A 15,778-nucleotide genomic window follows, 5' to 3' on the forward strand; every position below is an offset into this window, starting at 1 on the left:
TCCCAGGAGCAACGCAACTGGTAACTACAGGGCGCCTTAATCCGCTTGACCATCACGGCCGGACAAAAGAAAGTGATAGCCACGGCTATTTGAACCACTTCCCCGCCGGCAACTCGGATGGTAATCTTGGGCATAGCATTTCACCAAATCACCTCATTCTTTGGGGCACACGTGAGGAACACAAATGCGAACAAGCCTGAATGGTCCCCAGGACTATATGCGACTTAAAACTCACACCCCAGAAGTAACTCGAACCCATACTTCCAGGAGCAACGCAACTGGTAACTACAGGGCGCCTTAATCCGCTTGACCATCACGGCCGGACAAAAGGAAGTGATAGCCAAGGCTATTTGAACCACTTCCCCGCCGGCAACTCGGATGGTAATCTTGGGCATAGCATTTCACCAAATCACCTCATTCTTTGGGGCACACGTGAGGAACACAAATGTGAACAAGCCTGAATGGTCCCCAGGACTATATGCGACTGAAAACTCACACACCAGAAGTGACTCGAACCCATACTCCCAGGAGCAACGCAACTAGTAACTACAGGGCGCCTTAATCCACTTGATCATCACGGCCGTCAAAAGGAAGTGATAGCCGAGGCTATTTGAGCCACTTCCACGACGGCAACTCGGATGGTAATCTTAGGCATAGCATTTCACCAAATCACCTCATTCTTTGGGGCACACGTGAGGAACACAAATGCGAACAAGCCTGAATGGTCCCCAGGACTATATGCGAATGAAAACTCACACCCCAGAATTGACTCGAACCCATACTCCCAGGAGGAACGCAACTGGTAACTACAGGGCGCCTTAATCCACTTGACCATCACGGCCGTCAAAAGGAAGTGATAGCCGAGGCTATTTGAGCCACTTCCCCACCGGCAACTCGGATGGTAATCTTGGGCATAGCATTTCACCAAATCACCTCATTCTTTGGGGCACACGTGAGGAACACAAATGCGAACAAGCCTGAATGGTCCCCAGGACTATATGCGACTGAAAACTCACACCCCAGAAGTGACTCGAACCCATACTCCCAGGAGCAACGAAACTGGTAACTACAGGGCGCCTTAATCCGCTTGACCATCACGGCCGGACAAAAGAAAGTGATAGCCAAGGCTATTTGAACCACTTCCCCGCCGGCAACTCGGATGGTAATCTTGGGCATAGCATTTCACCAAATCACCTCATTCTTTGGGGCACACGTGAGGAACACAAATGCGAACATGCCTGAATGGTCCCCAGGACTATATGCGAATGAAAACTCACACCCCAGAAGTGACTCGAACCCATACTCCCAGGAGCAACGCAACTAGTAACTACAGGGCGCCTTAATCCACTTGACCATCACGGCCGTCAAAAGGAAGTGATAGCCGAGGCTATTTGAGCCACTTCCGCGACGGCAACTCGGATGGTAATCTTGGGCATAGCATTTCACCAAATCACCTCATTCTTTGGGGCACACGTGAGGAACACAAATGCGAACAAGCCTGAATGGTCCCCAGGACTATATGCGAATGAAAACTCACACCCCAGAAGTGACTCGAACCCATACTCCCAGGAGCAACGCAACTAGTAACTACAGGGCGCCTTAATCCACTTGACCATCACGGCCGTCAAAAGGAAGTGATAGCCGAGGCTATTTGAGCCACTTCCGCGATGGCAACTCGGATGGTAATCTTGGGCATAGCATTTCACCAAATCACCTCATTCTTTGGGGCACACGTGAGGAACACAAATGCGAACAAGCCTGAATGGTCCCCAGGACTATATGCGAATGAAAACTCACACCCCAGAAGTGACTCGAACCCATACTCCCAGGAGCAACGCAACTGGTAACTACAGGGCGCCTTAATCCACTTGACCATCACGGCCGTCAAAAGGAAGTGATAGCCGAGGCTATTTGAGCCACTTCCCTGACGGCAACTCGGATGGTAATCTTGGGCAAAGCATTTCCCCAAATCACCTCATTCTTTGGGGCACACGTGAGGAACACAAATGCGAACAAGCCTGAAATGTCCCCAGGACTATATGCGACTGAAAACTCACACCCCAGAAGTGACTCGAACCCATAATACCAGGAGCAACGCAACTGGTATCTACAGGGCGCCTTAATCCGCTTGACCATCACGGCCGGACAAAAGGAAGTGATAGCCAAGGCTATTGGAACCACTTCCCCACCGGCAACTCGGATGGTAATCTTGGGCATAGCATTTCACCAAATCACCTCATTCTTTGGGGCACACGTGAGGAACAGAAATGCGAACAAGCCTGAATGGTCCCCAGGACTATATGCGAATGAAAACTCACACCCCAGAAGTGACTCGAACCCATACTTCCAGGAGCAATGCAACTGGTAACTACAAGGCGCCTTTATCCACTTGACCATCACGGCCGTCAAAGGGAAGTGATAGCCAAGGCTATTTGAGCCACTTCCCCGACGGCAACTCGGATGGTAATCTTGGGCATAGCATTTCACCAAATCACCTCATTCTTTGGGGCACACGTGAGGAACACAAATGCGAACAAGCCTGAATGGTCCCCAGGACTATATGCGAATGAAAACTCACACCCCAGAAGTGACTAGAACCCATACTCCCAGGAGCAACGCAACTGGTAACTACAGGGCGCCTTAATCCACTTGACCATCACGGCCGTCAAAAGGAAGTGATAGCCGAGGCTATTTGAGCCTCTTCCCCGTCGGCAACTCGGATGGTAATATTGGGCATAGCATTTCACCAAATCACCTCATTCTTTGGGGCACACGTGAGGAACACAAATGGGAACAAGCCTGAATGGTGGCCAGGGCTATATGCGAATGAAAACTCACACCCCAGAAGTGACTCGAACCCATACTCCCAGGAGCAACGCAACTGGTAACTACAGGGCGCCTTAATCCACTTGACCATCACGGCCGTCAAAAGGAAGTGATAGCCGAGGCTATTTCAGCCACATCCCCGACGGCAACTCGGATGGTAATCTTGGGCATAGCATTTCACCAAATCACCTCATTCTTTGGGGCACACGTGAGGAACACAAATTCGAACAAGCCTGAATGGTCCCCAGGACTATATGCATATGAAAACTCACACCCCAGAATTGACTCGAACCCATACTCCCAGGAGCAACGCAACTGGTAACTAAAGGGCGCCTTAATCCACTTGACCATCACGGCCGTCAAAAGGAAGTGATAGCCGAGGCTATTTGAGCCACTTCCCCGACGGCAACTCGGATGGTAATCTTGGGCATAGCATTTCACCAAATCACCTCATTCTTTGGGGCACACGTGAGGAACACAAATGCGAACAAGCCTGAATGGTCCCCAGGACTATATGCGAATGAAAACTCACACCCCAGAAGTGACTCGAACCCATACTCCCAGGAGCAACGCAACTGGTAACTACAGGGCGCCTTAATCCACTTGACCATCACGGCCGTCAAAAGGAAGTGATAGCCGAGGCTATTTCAGCCACTTCCCCGATGGCAACTCGGATGGTAATCTTGGGCATAGCATTTCACCAAATCACCTCATTCTTTGGGGCACACGTGAGGAACACAAATGCGAACAAGCCTGAATGGTGGCCAGGACTATATGCGAATGAAAACTCACACCCCAGAAGTGACTCAAACCCATACTCCCAGGAGCAACGCAACTGGTAACTACAGGGCGCCTTAATCCACTTGACCATCACGGCCGTCAAAAGGAAGTGATAGCCGAGGCTATTAGAGCCGCTTCCCCGACGGCAACTCGGATGGTAATCTTGGGCATAGCATTTCACCAAATCACCTCATTCTTTGGGGCACACGTGAGGAACACAAATGCGAACAAGCCTGAATGGTCCCCAGGACTATGTGCGAATGAAAACTCACACCCCAGAAGTGACTCGAACCCATACTCCCAGGAGCAACCCAACTGGTAACTACAGGGCGCCTTAATCCACTTGACCATCACGGCCGTCAAAAGGAAGTGATAGCCGAGGCTATTTGAGCCACTTCCTCGACGGCAACTCGGATGGTAATCTTGGGCATAGCATTTCACCAAATCACCTCATTCTTTGGGGCACACGTGAGGAAAACAAATGCGAACAAGCCTGAATGGTCCCCAGGACTATATGCGAATGAAAACTCACACCCCAGAAGTGACTCGAACCCATACTCCCAGGAGCAATGCAACTGGTAACTACAGGGCGCCTTTATCCACTTGACCATCACGGCCGTCAAAAGGAAGTGATAGCCAAGGCTATTTGAGCCACTTCCCCGACGGCAACTCGGATGGTAATCTTGGGCATAGCATTTCACCAAATCACCTCATTCTTTGGGGCACACGTGAGGAACACAAATGCGAACAAGCCTGAATGGTCCCCAGGACTATATGCGAATGAAAAATCACACCCCAGAAGTGACTAGAACCCATACTCCCAGGAGCCACGCAACTGGTAACTACAGGGCCCCTTAATCCACTTGACCATCACGGCCGTCAAAGGAAGTGATAGCCAAGGCTATTTGCTAAAATAGCCTTCTCACTTCTGGGGTGTGAGTTTTCATTCGCATATAGTCCTGGGGACCATTCAGGCTTGTTCGCACATATATATATATATATATATATATATATATATATATATATATATATATATATATATATATATATATATATATATATATATATATATATATATATATATATATATATATATATATAACATAAATACTCTGTAATTGAGTTTAATCTTGGGCATAGCATTTCACCAAATCACCTCATTCTTTGGGGCACACGTGAGGAACACAAATGCGAACAAGCCTGAATGGTCCCCAGGACTATATGCGACTGAAAACTCACACCCCAGAAGTGACTCGAACCCATACTCCCAGGAGCAACGCAACTAGTAACTACAGGGCGCCTTAATCCACTTGACCATCACGGCCGTCAAAAGGAAGTGATAGCCGAGGCTATTTGAGCCACTTCCCCGACGTCAATTTGGATGGTAATCTTGGGCATAGCATTTCACCAAATCACCTCTTTCTTTGGGGCACACTTGAGGAACACAATTGCGAACAAGCCTGAATGGTCCCCAGGACTATATGCGAATGAAAACTCACACCCCAGAATTGACTCGAACCCATACTCCCAGGAGCAACGCAACTGGTAACTACAGGGCGCCTTAATCCACTTGACCATCACGGCCGTCAAAAGGAAGTGATAGCCGAGGCTATTTGAGCCACTTCCTCGACGGCAACTCGGATGGTAATCTTGGGCATAGCATTTCACCAAATCACCTCATTCTTTGGGGCACACGTGAGGAACACAAATGCGAACAAGCCTGAATGGTGGCCAGGACTATATGCGAATGAAAACTCACACCCCAGAAGTGACTCGAACCCATACTCCCAGGAGCAACGCAACTGGTAACTACAGGGCGCCTTAATCCACTTGACCATCACGGCCGTCAAAAGGAAGTGATAGCCGAGGCTATTTCAGCCACTTCCCCGACGGCAACTCGGATGGTAATCTTGGGCATAGCATTTCACCAAATCACCTCATTCTTTGGGGCACACGTGAGGAACACAAATGCGAACAAGCCTGAATGGTCCCCAGGACTATATGCGAATGAAAACTCACACCCCAGAAGTGACTCGAACCCATACTCCCAGGAGCAACCCAACTGGTAACTACAGGGCGCCTTAATCCACTTGACCATCACGGCCGTCAAAAGGAAGTGATAGCCGAGGCTATTTGAGCCACTTCCCCGACGGCAACTCGGATGGTAATCTTGGGCATAGCATTTCACCAAATCACCTCATTCTTTGGGGCACACGTGAGGAACACAAATGCGAACAAGCCTGAATGGTGGCCAGGACTATATGCGAATGGAAACTCACACCCCAGAAGTGACTCGAACCCATACTCCCAGGAGCAACGCAACTGGTAACTACAGGGCGCCTTAATCCGCTTGACCATTACGGCCGGACAAAAGGAAGTGATAGCCAAGGCTATTTGAACCACTTCCCCGCCGGCAACTCGGATGGTAATTATGGGCATAGCATTTCACCAAATCACCTCATTCTTTGGGGCACACGTGAGGAACACAAATGTGAACAAGCCTGAATGGTCCCCAGGACTTTATGCGACTGAAAACTCACACCCCAGAAGTGACTCGAACCCATACTCCAAGGAGCAACACAACTGGTAACTACAGGGCGCCTTAATCCGCTTGACCATCACGGCCAGACAAAAGGAAGTGATAGCCAAGGCTATTTGAACCACTTCCCCGCCGGCAACTCGGATGGTAATCTTGGGCATAGCATTTCACGAAATCACCTCATTCTTTGGGGTACACGTGAGGAACACAAATTTGAACAAGCCTGAATGGTCCCCAGGTCTATATGCGAATGAAAACTCAAACCCCAGAATTGACTCGAACCCATACTCCCAGGAGCAACGCAACTGGTAACTACAGGGCGCCTTAATCCACTTGACCATCACGGCCGTCAAAAGGAAGTGATAGCCGAGGCTATTTGAGCCACTTCCCCGACGGCAACTTGGATGGTAATCTTGGGCATAGCATTTCACCAAATCACCTCATTCTTTGGGGCACACGTGAGGAACACAAATGCGAACAAGCCTGAATGGTGGCCAGGACTATATGCGAATGAAAACTCACTCCCCAGAAGTGACTCGAACCCATACTCCCAGGAGCAACGCAACTGGTAACTACAGGGCGCCTTAATCCACTTGACCATCACGGCCGTCAAAAGGAAGTGATAGCCGAGGCTATTTCAGCCACTTCCCCGACGGCAACTCGGATGGTAATCTTGGGCATAGCATTTCACCAAATCACCTCATTCTTTGGGGCACACGTGAGGAACACAAATGCGAACAAGCCTGAATGGTCCCCAGGACTATATGCGAATGAAAACTCACACCCCAGAAGTGACTCGAACCCATACTCCCAGGAGCAACGCAACTGGTAACTACAGGGCGCCTTTATCCACTTGACCATCACGGCCGTCAAAAGGAAGTGATAGCCAAGGCTATTTGAGCCACTTCCCCGACGGCAACTCGGATGGTAATCTTGGGCAAAGCATTTCACAAAATCACCTCATTCTTTGGGGTACACGTGAGGAACACAAATGCGAACAAGCCTGAATGGTCCCCAGGACTATATGCGAATGAAAACTCACACCCCAGAAGTGACTAGAACCCATACTCCCAGGAGCAACCCAACTGGTAACTACAGGGCGCCTTAATCCACTTGACCATCACGGCCGTCAAAAGGAAGTGATAGCCGAGGCTATTTGAGCCACTTCCCTGACGGCAACTCGGATGGTAATCTTGGGCATAGCATTTCACCAAATCACCTCATTCTTTGGGGCACACGTGAGGAACACAAATGCGAACAAGCCTGAATGGTCCCCAGGACTATATGCGACTGAAAACTCACACCCCAGAAGTGACTCGAACCCATACTCCCAGGAGCAACGCAACTAGTAACTACAGGGCGCCTTAATCCACTTGACCATCACGGCCGTCAAAAGGAAGTGATAGCCGAGGCTATTTGAGCCACTTCCCCGACGGCAATTTGGATGGTAATCTTGGGCATAGCATTTCACCAAATCACCTCTTTCTTTGGGGCACACGTGAGGAACACAATTGCGAACAAGCCTGAATGGTCCCCAGGACTATATGCGAATGAAAACTCACACCCCAGAATTGACTCGAACCCATACTCCCAGGAGCAACGCAACTGGTAACTACAGGGCGCCTTAATCCACTTGACCATCACGGCCGTCAAAAGGAAGTGATAGCCGAGGCTATTTGAGCCACTTCCTCGACGGCAACTCGGATGGTAATCTTGGGCATAGCATTTCACCAAATCACCTCATTCTTTGGGGCACACGTGAGGAACACAAATGCGAACAAGCCTGAATGGTGGCCAGGACTATATGCGAATGAAAACTCACACCCCAGAAGTGACTCGAACCCATACTCCCAGGAGCAACGCAACTGGTAACTACAGGGCGCCTTAATCCACTTGACCATCACGGCCGTCAAAAGGAAGTGATAGCCGAGGCTATTTCAGCCACTTCCCCGACGGCAACTCGGATGGTAATCTTGGGCATAGCATTTCACCAAATCACCTCATTCTTTGGGGCACACGTGAGGAACACAAATGCGAACAAGCCTGAATGGTCCCCAGGACTATATGCGAATGAAAACTCACACCCCAGAAGTGACTCGAACCCATACTCCCAGGAGCAACCCAACTGGTAACTACAGGGCGCCTTAATCCACTTGACCATCACGGCCGTCAAAAGGAAGTGATAGCCGAGGCTATTTGAGCCACTTCCCCGACGGCAACTCGGATGGTAATCTTGGGCATAGCATTTCACCAAATCACCTCATTCTTTGGGGCACACGTGAGGAACACAAATGCGAACAAGCCTGAATGGTGGCCAGGACTATATGCGAATGGAAACTCACACCCCAGAAGTGACTCGAACCCATACTCCCAGGAGCAACGCAACTGGTAACTACAGGGCGCCTTAATCCGCTTGACCATTACGGCCGGACAAAAGGAAGTGATAGCCAAGGCTATTTGAACCACTTCCCCGCCGGCAACTCGGATGGTAATTATGGGCATAGCATTTCACCAAATCACCTCATTCTTTGGGGCACACGTGAGGAACACAAATGTGAACAAGCCTGAATGGTCCCCAGGACTATATGCGACTGAAAACTCACACCCCAGAAGTGACTCGAACCCATACTCCAAGGAGCAACACAACTGGTAACTACAGGGCGCCTTAATCCGCTTGACCATCACGGCCAGACAAAAGGAAGTGATAGCCAAGGCTATTTGAACCACTTCCCCGCCGGCAACTCGGATGGTAATCTTGGGCATAGCATTTCACGAAATCACCTCATTCTTTGGGGTACACGTGAGGAACACAAATTTGAACAAGCCTGAATGGTCCCCAGGTCTATATGCGAATGAAAACTCAAACCCCAGAATTGACTCGAACCCATACTCCCAGGAGCAACGCAACTGGTAACTACAGGGCGCCTTAATCCACTTGACCATCACGGCCGTCAAAAGGAAGTGATAGCCGAGGCTATTTGAGCCACTTCCCCGACGGCAACTTGGATGGTAATCTTGGGCATAGCATTTCACCAAATCACCTCATTCTTTGGGGCACACGTGAGGAACACAAATGCGAACAAGCCTGAATGGTGGCCAGGACTATATGCGAATGAAAACTCACTCCCCAGAAGTGACTCGAACCCATACTCCCAGGAGCAACGCAACTGGTAACTACAGGGCGCCTTAATCCACTTGACCATCACGGCCGTCAAAAGGAAGTGATAGCCGAGGCTATTTCAGCCACTTCCCCGACGGCAACTCGGATGGTAATCTTGGGCATAGCATTTCACCAAATCACCTCATTCTTTGGGGCACACGTGAGGAACACAAATGCGAACAAGCCTGAATGGTCCCCAGGACTATATGCGAATGAAAACTCACACCCCAGAAGTGACTTGAACCCATACTCCCAGGAGCAACGCAACTGGTAACTACAGGGCGCCTTTATCCACTTGACCATCACGGCCGTCAAAAGGAAGTGATAGCCAAGGCTATTTGAGCCACTTCCCCGACGGCAACTCGGATGGTAATCTTGGGCAAAGCATTTCACAAAATCACCTCATTCTTTGGGGTACACGTGAGGAACACAAATGCGAACAAGCCTGAATGGTCCCCAGGACTATATGCGAATGAAAACTCACACCCCAGAAGTGACTAGAACCCATACTCCCAGGAGCAACCCAACTGGTAACTACAGGGCGCCTTAATCCACTTGACCATCACGGCCGTCAAAAGGAAGTGATAGCCGAGGCTATTTGAGCCACTTCCCTGACGGCAACTCGGATGGTAATCTTGGGCATAGCATTTCACCAAATCACCTCATTCTTTGGGGCACACGTGAGGAACACAAATGCGAACAAGCCTGAATGGTGGCCAGGACTATATGCGAATGAAAACTCACACCCCAGAAGTGACTCGAACCCATACTCCCAGGAGCAACGCAACTGGTAACTACAGGGCGCCTTAATCCACTTGACCATCACGGCCGTCAAAAGGAAGTGATAGCCGAGGCTATTTCAGCCACTTCCCCGACGGCAACTCGGATGGTAATCTTGGGCATAGCATTTCACCAAATCACCTCATTCTTTGGGGCACACATGAGGAACACAAATGCGAACAAGCCTGAATGGTCCCCAGGACTATATGCGAATGAAAACTCACACCCCAGAAGTGACTCGAACCCATACTCCCAGGAGCAACCCAACTGGTAACTACAGGGCGCCTTAAGACACTTGACCATCACGGCCGTCAAAAGGAAGTGATAGCCGAGGCTATTTGAGCCACTTCCCCGACGGCAACTCGGATGGTAATCTTGGGCATAGCATTTCACCAAATCACCTCATTCTTTGGGGCACACGTGAGGAACACAAATGCGAACAAGCCTGAATGGTCCCCAGGACTATATGCGAATGAAAACTCACACCACAGAAGTGACTCGAACCCATACTCCTAGGAGCAATGCAACTGGTAACTACAGGGCGCCTTTATCCACTTGACCATCACGGCCGTCAAAAGGAAGTGATAGCCAAGGCTATTTGAGCCACTTCCCCGACGGCAACTCGGATGGTAATCTTGGGCATAGCATTTCACCAAATCACCTCATTCTTTGGAGCACACGTGAGGAACACAAATGCGAACAAGCCTGAATGGTCCCCAGGACTATATGCGAATGAAAACTCACACCCCAGAAGTGACTCGAACCCATACTCCCAGGAGCAACGCAACTGGTAACTACAGGGCGCCTTAATCCACTTGACCATCACGGCAGTCAAAGGAAGTGATAGCCAAGGCTATTTGCTAAAATAGCCTTGTCACTTCTGGGGTGTGAGTTTTCATTCGCATATAGTCCTGGGGACCATTCAGGCTTGTTCGCACATTTTCTTTATTTTCAATAAATTGTTTCCAATTAGTTTTTTTTAAATTTTATTATTATATTATGTTAAGAACAGGAATTACTGACTTAGTTATATTAGTTTAGGTTAGATTAACATAGGGTTGGTTAGGTTCAGTCATATATCTACGTTAGTTTTACCTTAAATGAAAAGAACTTAACTCATGCATAATGAAATGGATACTTTTATCATTTCATAAGAAAAATAATCGAAAAACATATAAATTCAGGAAAACTTGGCTTATTAGGCAAATCGGGGCTTGCATAGTAGGCTGAGAAGTGCGTTCTGGCTACTAGGTACGACATATATATATATATATATATATATATATATATATATATATATATATATATATATATATATATATATATATATATATATATATATATATATATATATATGTCGTACCTAGTAGCCAGAACGCACTTCTCAGCCTACTATGCAAGGCCCGATTTGCCTAATAAGCCAAGTTTTCATGAATTAATTGTTTTTCGACTACCTAACCTAACCTAACTTTTTCGGCTACCAAACCTAACCTAACCTATAAAGATAGGTTAGGTTAGGTTAGGTAGGATTGGTTAGGTTCGGTCATATATCTACGTTAATTTTAACCCCAATAAAAAAAATTGACCTCATACATAATGAAATGGGTAGCTTTATCATTTCTTAAGAAAAAAAATTAGAGGAAATATATTAATTCAGGAAAACTTTGCTTATTATGCAAATCGGGCCTTGCATAGTAGGCCGAGTACGACGTTCTGGCTGCTCGGTACAACATATATATATATATATGTCGTACCTAGTAGCCAGAACGCACTTCTCTGCCTACTATTCAAGGCCCGATTTGCCTAATAAGCCAAGTTTTCATGAATTAATTGTTTTTCGACTACCTAACCTACCTAACCTAACCTAACCTAACTTTTTCGGCCACCTAACCTAACCTAACCTATAAAGATAGGTTAGGTTAGGTTAGGTAGGGTTGGTTAGGTTCGGTCATATATCTACGTTAATTTTAACTCCAATAAAAAAAAATTGACCTCATACATAATGAAATGGGTAGCTTTATCATTTCATAAGAAAAAAATTAGAGAAAATATATTAATTCAGGAAAACTTGGCTTATTAGGCAAATCGGGCCTTGAATAGTAGGCGGAGAAGTGCGTTCTGGCTACTAGGTACGACATATATATATATATATATATATATATATATATATATATATATATATATATATATATATATATATATATATATATATATATATATATGTCGTACCTAGTAGCCAGAACGCACTTCTCAGCCTACTATGCAAGGGCCGATTTGCCTATTAAGCCATGTTTTCCCGATTTAATATATTTTCTCTAATTTTTTTCTTATGAAATGATAAAGCTACCGATTTCATTATGAATGAGGTCAATTTTTTTTTATTGCAGTTAAAAGTAATGTAGATATATGACCGAACGTAACCAACCCTACCTAACCTACCTTTATAGGTTAGGTAGCCGAAAAAGTTAGGTTAGGTTAGGTTAGGTATGTTAGGTAGTCGAAGAACAATTAATTCATGAAAACTTGGCTTATTAGGCAAATCGGGCCTTGCATAGTAGGCTGAGAAGTGCGTTCTGGCTATTAGGTACGACATATATATATATATATATATATATATATATATATATATATATATATATATATATATATATATATGTCGTACTTAGTAGCCAGAACGTACTTCTCAGCCTACTATGCAAGGCCAGATTTGCCTAATAAGCCAAGTTTTCATGAATTAATTGTTTTTCGACTACCTAACCTACCTAACCTAACCTAACCTAACTTTTTCGGCTACCTAACCAAACCTAACCTTTAACGATAGGTTAGGTTAGGTTAGGTAGGGTTGGTTAGGTTCGGTCATATATCTACGTTAATTTTAACTCCAATAAAAAAAAATTGACCTCATACATAATGAAATGGGTAGCTTTATCATTTCAGAAGAAAAAAATTAGAGAAAATATATTAATTCATGAAAACTTGGCTTATTAGGCAAATCGGGCCTTGCATTGTAGGCTGAGAAGTGAGTTCTGGCTACTAGGTACGACATATATATATATATATATATATATATATATATATATATATATATATATATATATATATATATATATATATATATATATATATATATTTATATATATATATATATATATATATATATATATATATATATATATATATATATATATATATATATACATATATGTGTGTGTGTGTGTGTGTGTACTCACCTAATTTTGCGTGCGGGGGTTGAGCTCTGGCTCTTTGGTCCCGCCTCTCAACCGTTAATCAACAGGTGTACAGGTTCCTGAGCCTATTGGGCTCTATCATATCTACACTTGAAACTGTGTATGGAGTCAGCCTCCACCACATCACTTCCTAATGCATTCCATTTGTCAACCACTCTGACACTAAAAATGTTCTTTCTAATTTGTGTGTGTACTCACCTAATTGCCTGTGTGTGTGTGTGTGTGTGTGTGTGCGTGTGTGTGTGTGTGTGTGTGTGTGTGTGTGTGTGTGTTTAAGAAAAATAATAGTTTTTAATTCATTCATAAGTGCAGCAATATTCTTGTCATTGCAGTGACTGGCCGTTTGGGTCGACGTACTGCACCATCAGCAACTTCCTGGCCAACGTCACCATCAGCGCCAGTGTGTTCACCCTCATGGCCATATCACTTGACAGGTAAAGAAATGTTTGTGTTCAGTTCATCAGTATTGTTTATTCTTTATCCCATTTGTACTGATGGAGCTGAAATGTTTCCTCCCCATATACGTTCATGGTATCATTAAATATGTAGGTACATACAAAATAAATAGCAGTTATAGGGGGATACCCAATTTGCCCGGGTATGTCTTCGATCTGTCCATCTATCTCTCTATCTATCTATCCCTCTTTTTATCTATCCATCCATTTATCTTCCCATTTATCTTTCTGTCCATCCATCTTTCCATCTATTTATCCATATCTATAAAAATAAAAAGGCAAATGTTAGTTTGTGCATAACCGCTAATTTCCGAAAGTTCGTAACCGATTGCTTTGAAATTTTGACACAACGTTGCATTAGAATAGGCGCGTCTTTTTGAATACCTAATATATAGCTGCCACCCCTCTGACAGGTAAAAACATGTGTTTTTGAAAAACACGCCATCTGTTGCACATAATAGCTACATGGTCGCTATACTAATTATGTCACAAATTCCTTTTCAATGATTCCGATTGCATTGATAAATTTTATTTTCCTATATTTCGATTTATTTTATTTTTTATTTAATTATTTTGTGTGACATTGTGTTGGAATTGAGCTGTGTTGTTTACCATACCTTTCATTTCGTAAGTATAAGTATAGATTCCAACTCCTGTGACAGCTAAAACAATACTTTTCTTGAAAAACAAGCCCATCTGTTGCATGTAAGAGCAACACACGTGCTATACTAAATATGTTGCAATTCCATTTTAATGTTTCTGATTGCATTGAAGATGAGAGGATAGGGAAGGGGGGGGGGGGGGGGGGGGAATGGTAGGAAGGACTGGGAGACAGGGGAAAGTTGCTGTGCATTGCTAAGCCACAGCAACGCATAACTGGGTACAGCTGGTATATAAAAAAAATTGCTAAACTCCAAAAGTTCTTCACCGATTGCTTTGAAATTGTGACACGACTTTCCATTCGCATACGGGCATGTGTTTATCAACATACAATATAGATGTCACGTCTGTGACAGGTAAAAACATTTTTTTTTAACTGTGATATTCATATGAGTTTTCATGTGAGAGAAATCTCCGAAACCTCTTTACCGATTGCTTTGAAATTTGACACAACGTTACATTCGAATACGCGCCTGTTTTTATATATCTACTATATACATTGCACATCTGTTACAGGTAAAAACTTCTTTTTTTTTTAAACAGCGCTATGTGCTAGACCTAAGAGCAACACACTGTAATCTAGGAAAGTTCTTCACAGATTGCTTTGAAATTTTAACACAACGTTCCATTCGAATATGCATGTGTTTTTATATACCTACTATATAGATACCACACCTGTGACAGGTAATAGCTTTTTTTTTAAATAGTGACATCTGTTGCACATAAAGGCAACACATTACACTAAATATGTTACAATTCTATTTCAATATTTCCTATTGCATTGATAAAGAGAGTTTTCATAGATTTCGATTTATTTTCATTTTGATTTTATTATTTGGTGTTACATTGCATTGGAATTGAGCTGTGTTTTTTGCAATACCGTTTATTTCGTGAGTATAGTTTATTTTTGTAATTTTTCATTTTTTTCATTTCGTTTTTTTAACTGTTCTTCCTATTTTTCAGTGATGGGAACATCAGATCATTTGGGAACGCATCTGACGAGAGATTGGGGAATGGTGGGGACGAGGAGAAGGGGAGGTGGAGAGTGGTGAGGACAAGGGAACATGGGAGTGGGCGATTGTGGGGAGGATGAGGGGATGGGGGAAGGGGAAATAGTGGGGAAGACGAGAAACGGGAGAGTGGGGAATGGTTGGGAGGACGAGAGGATGGGGAAATGGTAAATAGCCCTATGGGGTGGTGGGCTGGGGTATTGTATTCTCTTCTGGGGTTCCCCACTCCCCTCTGAGAATGCTGGGATGGAGGCCAATCCCTGGCACCCTTTCCACTCCCTGCACCTTTCCCTTGCATCTGCTGCCCTTATTATCTCGTC

General features: G+C 45.2%; 1 protein-coding gene across 1 annotated transcript in view; it reads left to right on the forward strand.

Annotated features, from left to right (window-relative positions):
• Nucleotides 1–15,778, forward strand: part of LOC138357325 (uncharacterized) — a 909,843-nt gene that overhangs the window by 399,124 nt on the left and 494,941 nt on the right. Inside the window, exon 3 of the mRNA XM_069314010.1 lies at nt 13,666–13,767. Within this exon, the coding sequence (XP_069170111.1) occupies nt 13,666–13,767 (102 nt within the window). The remainder of the gene's footprint in view (nt 1–13,665; nt 13,768–15,778) is intronic.

This window comes from Procambarus clarkii, chromosome 7 (assembly GCF_040958095.1).
Source record: "Procambarus clarkii isolate CNS0578487 chromosome 7, FALCON_Pclarkii_2.0, whole genome shotgun sequence".
Taxonomy (NCBI): domain Eukaryota; kingdom Metazoa; phylum Arthropoda; class Malacostraca; order Decapoda; family Cambaridae; genus Procambarus; species Procambarus clarkii.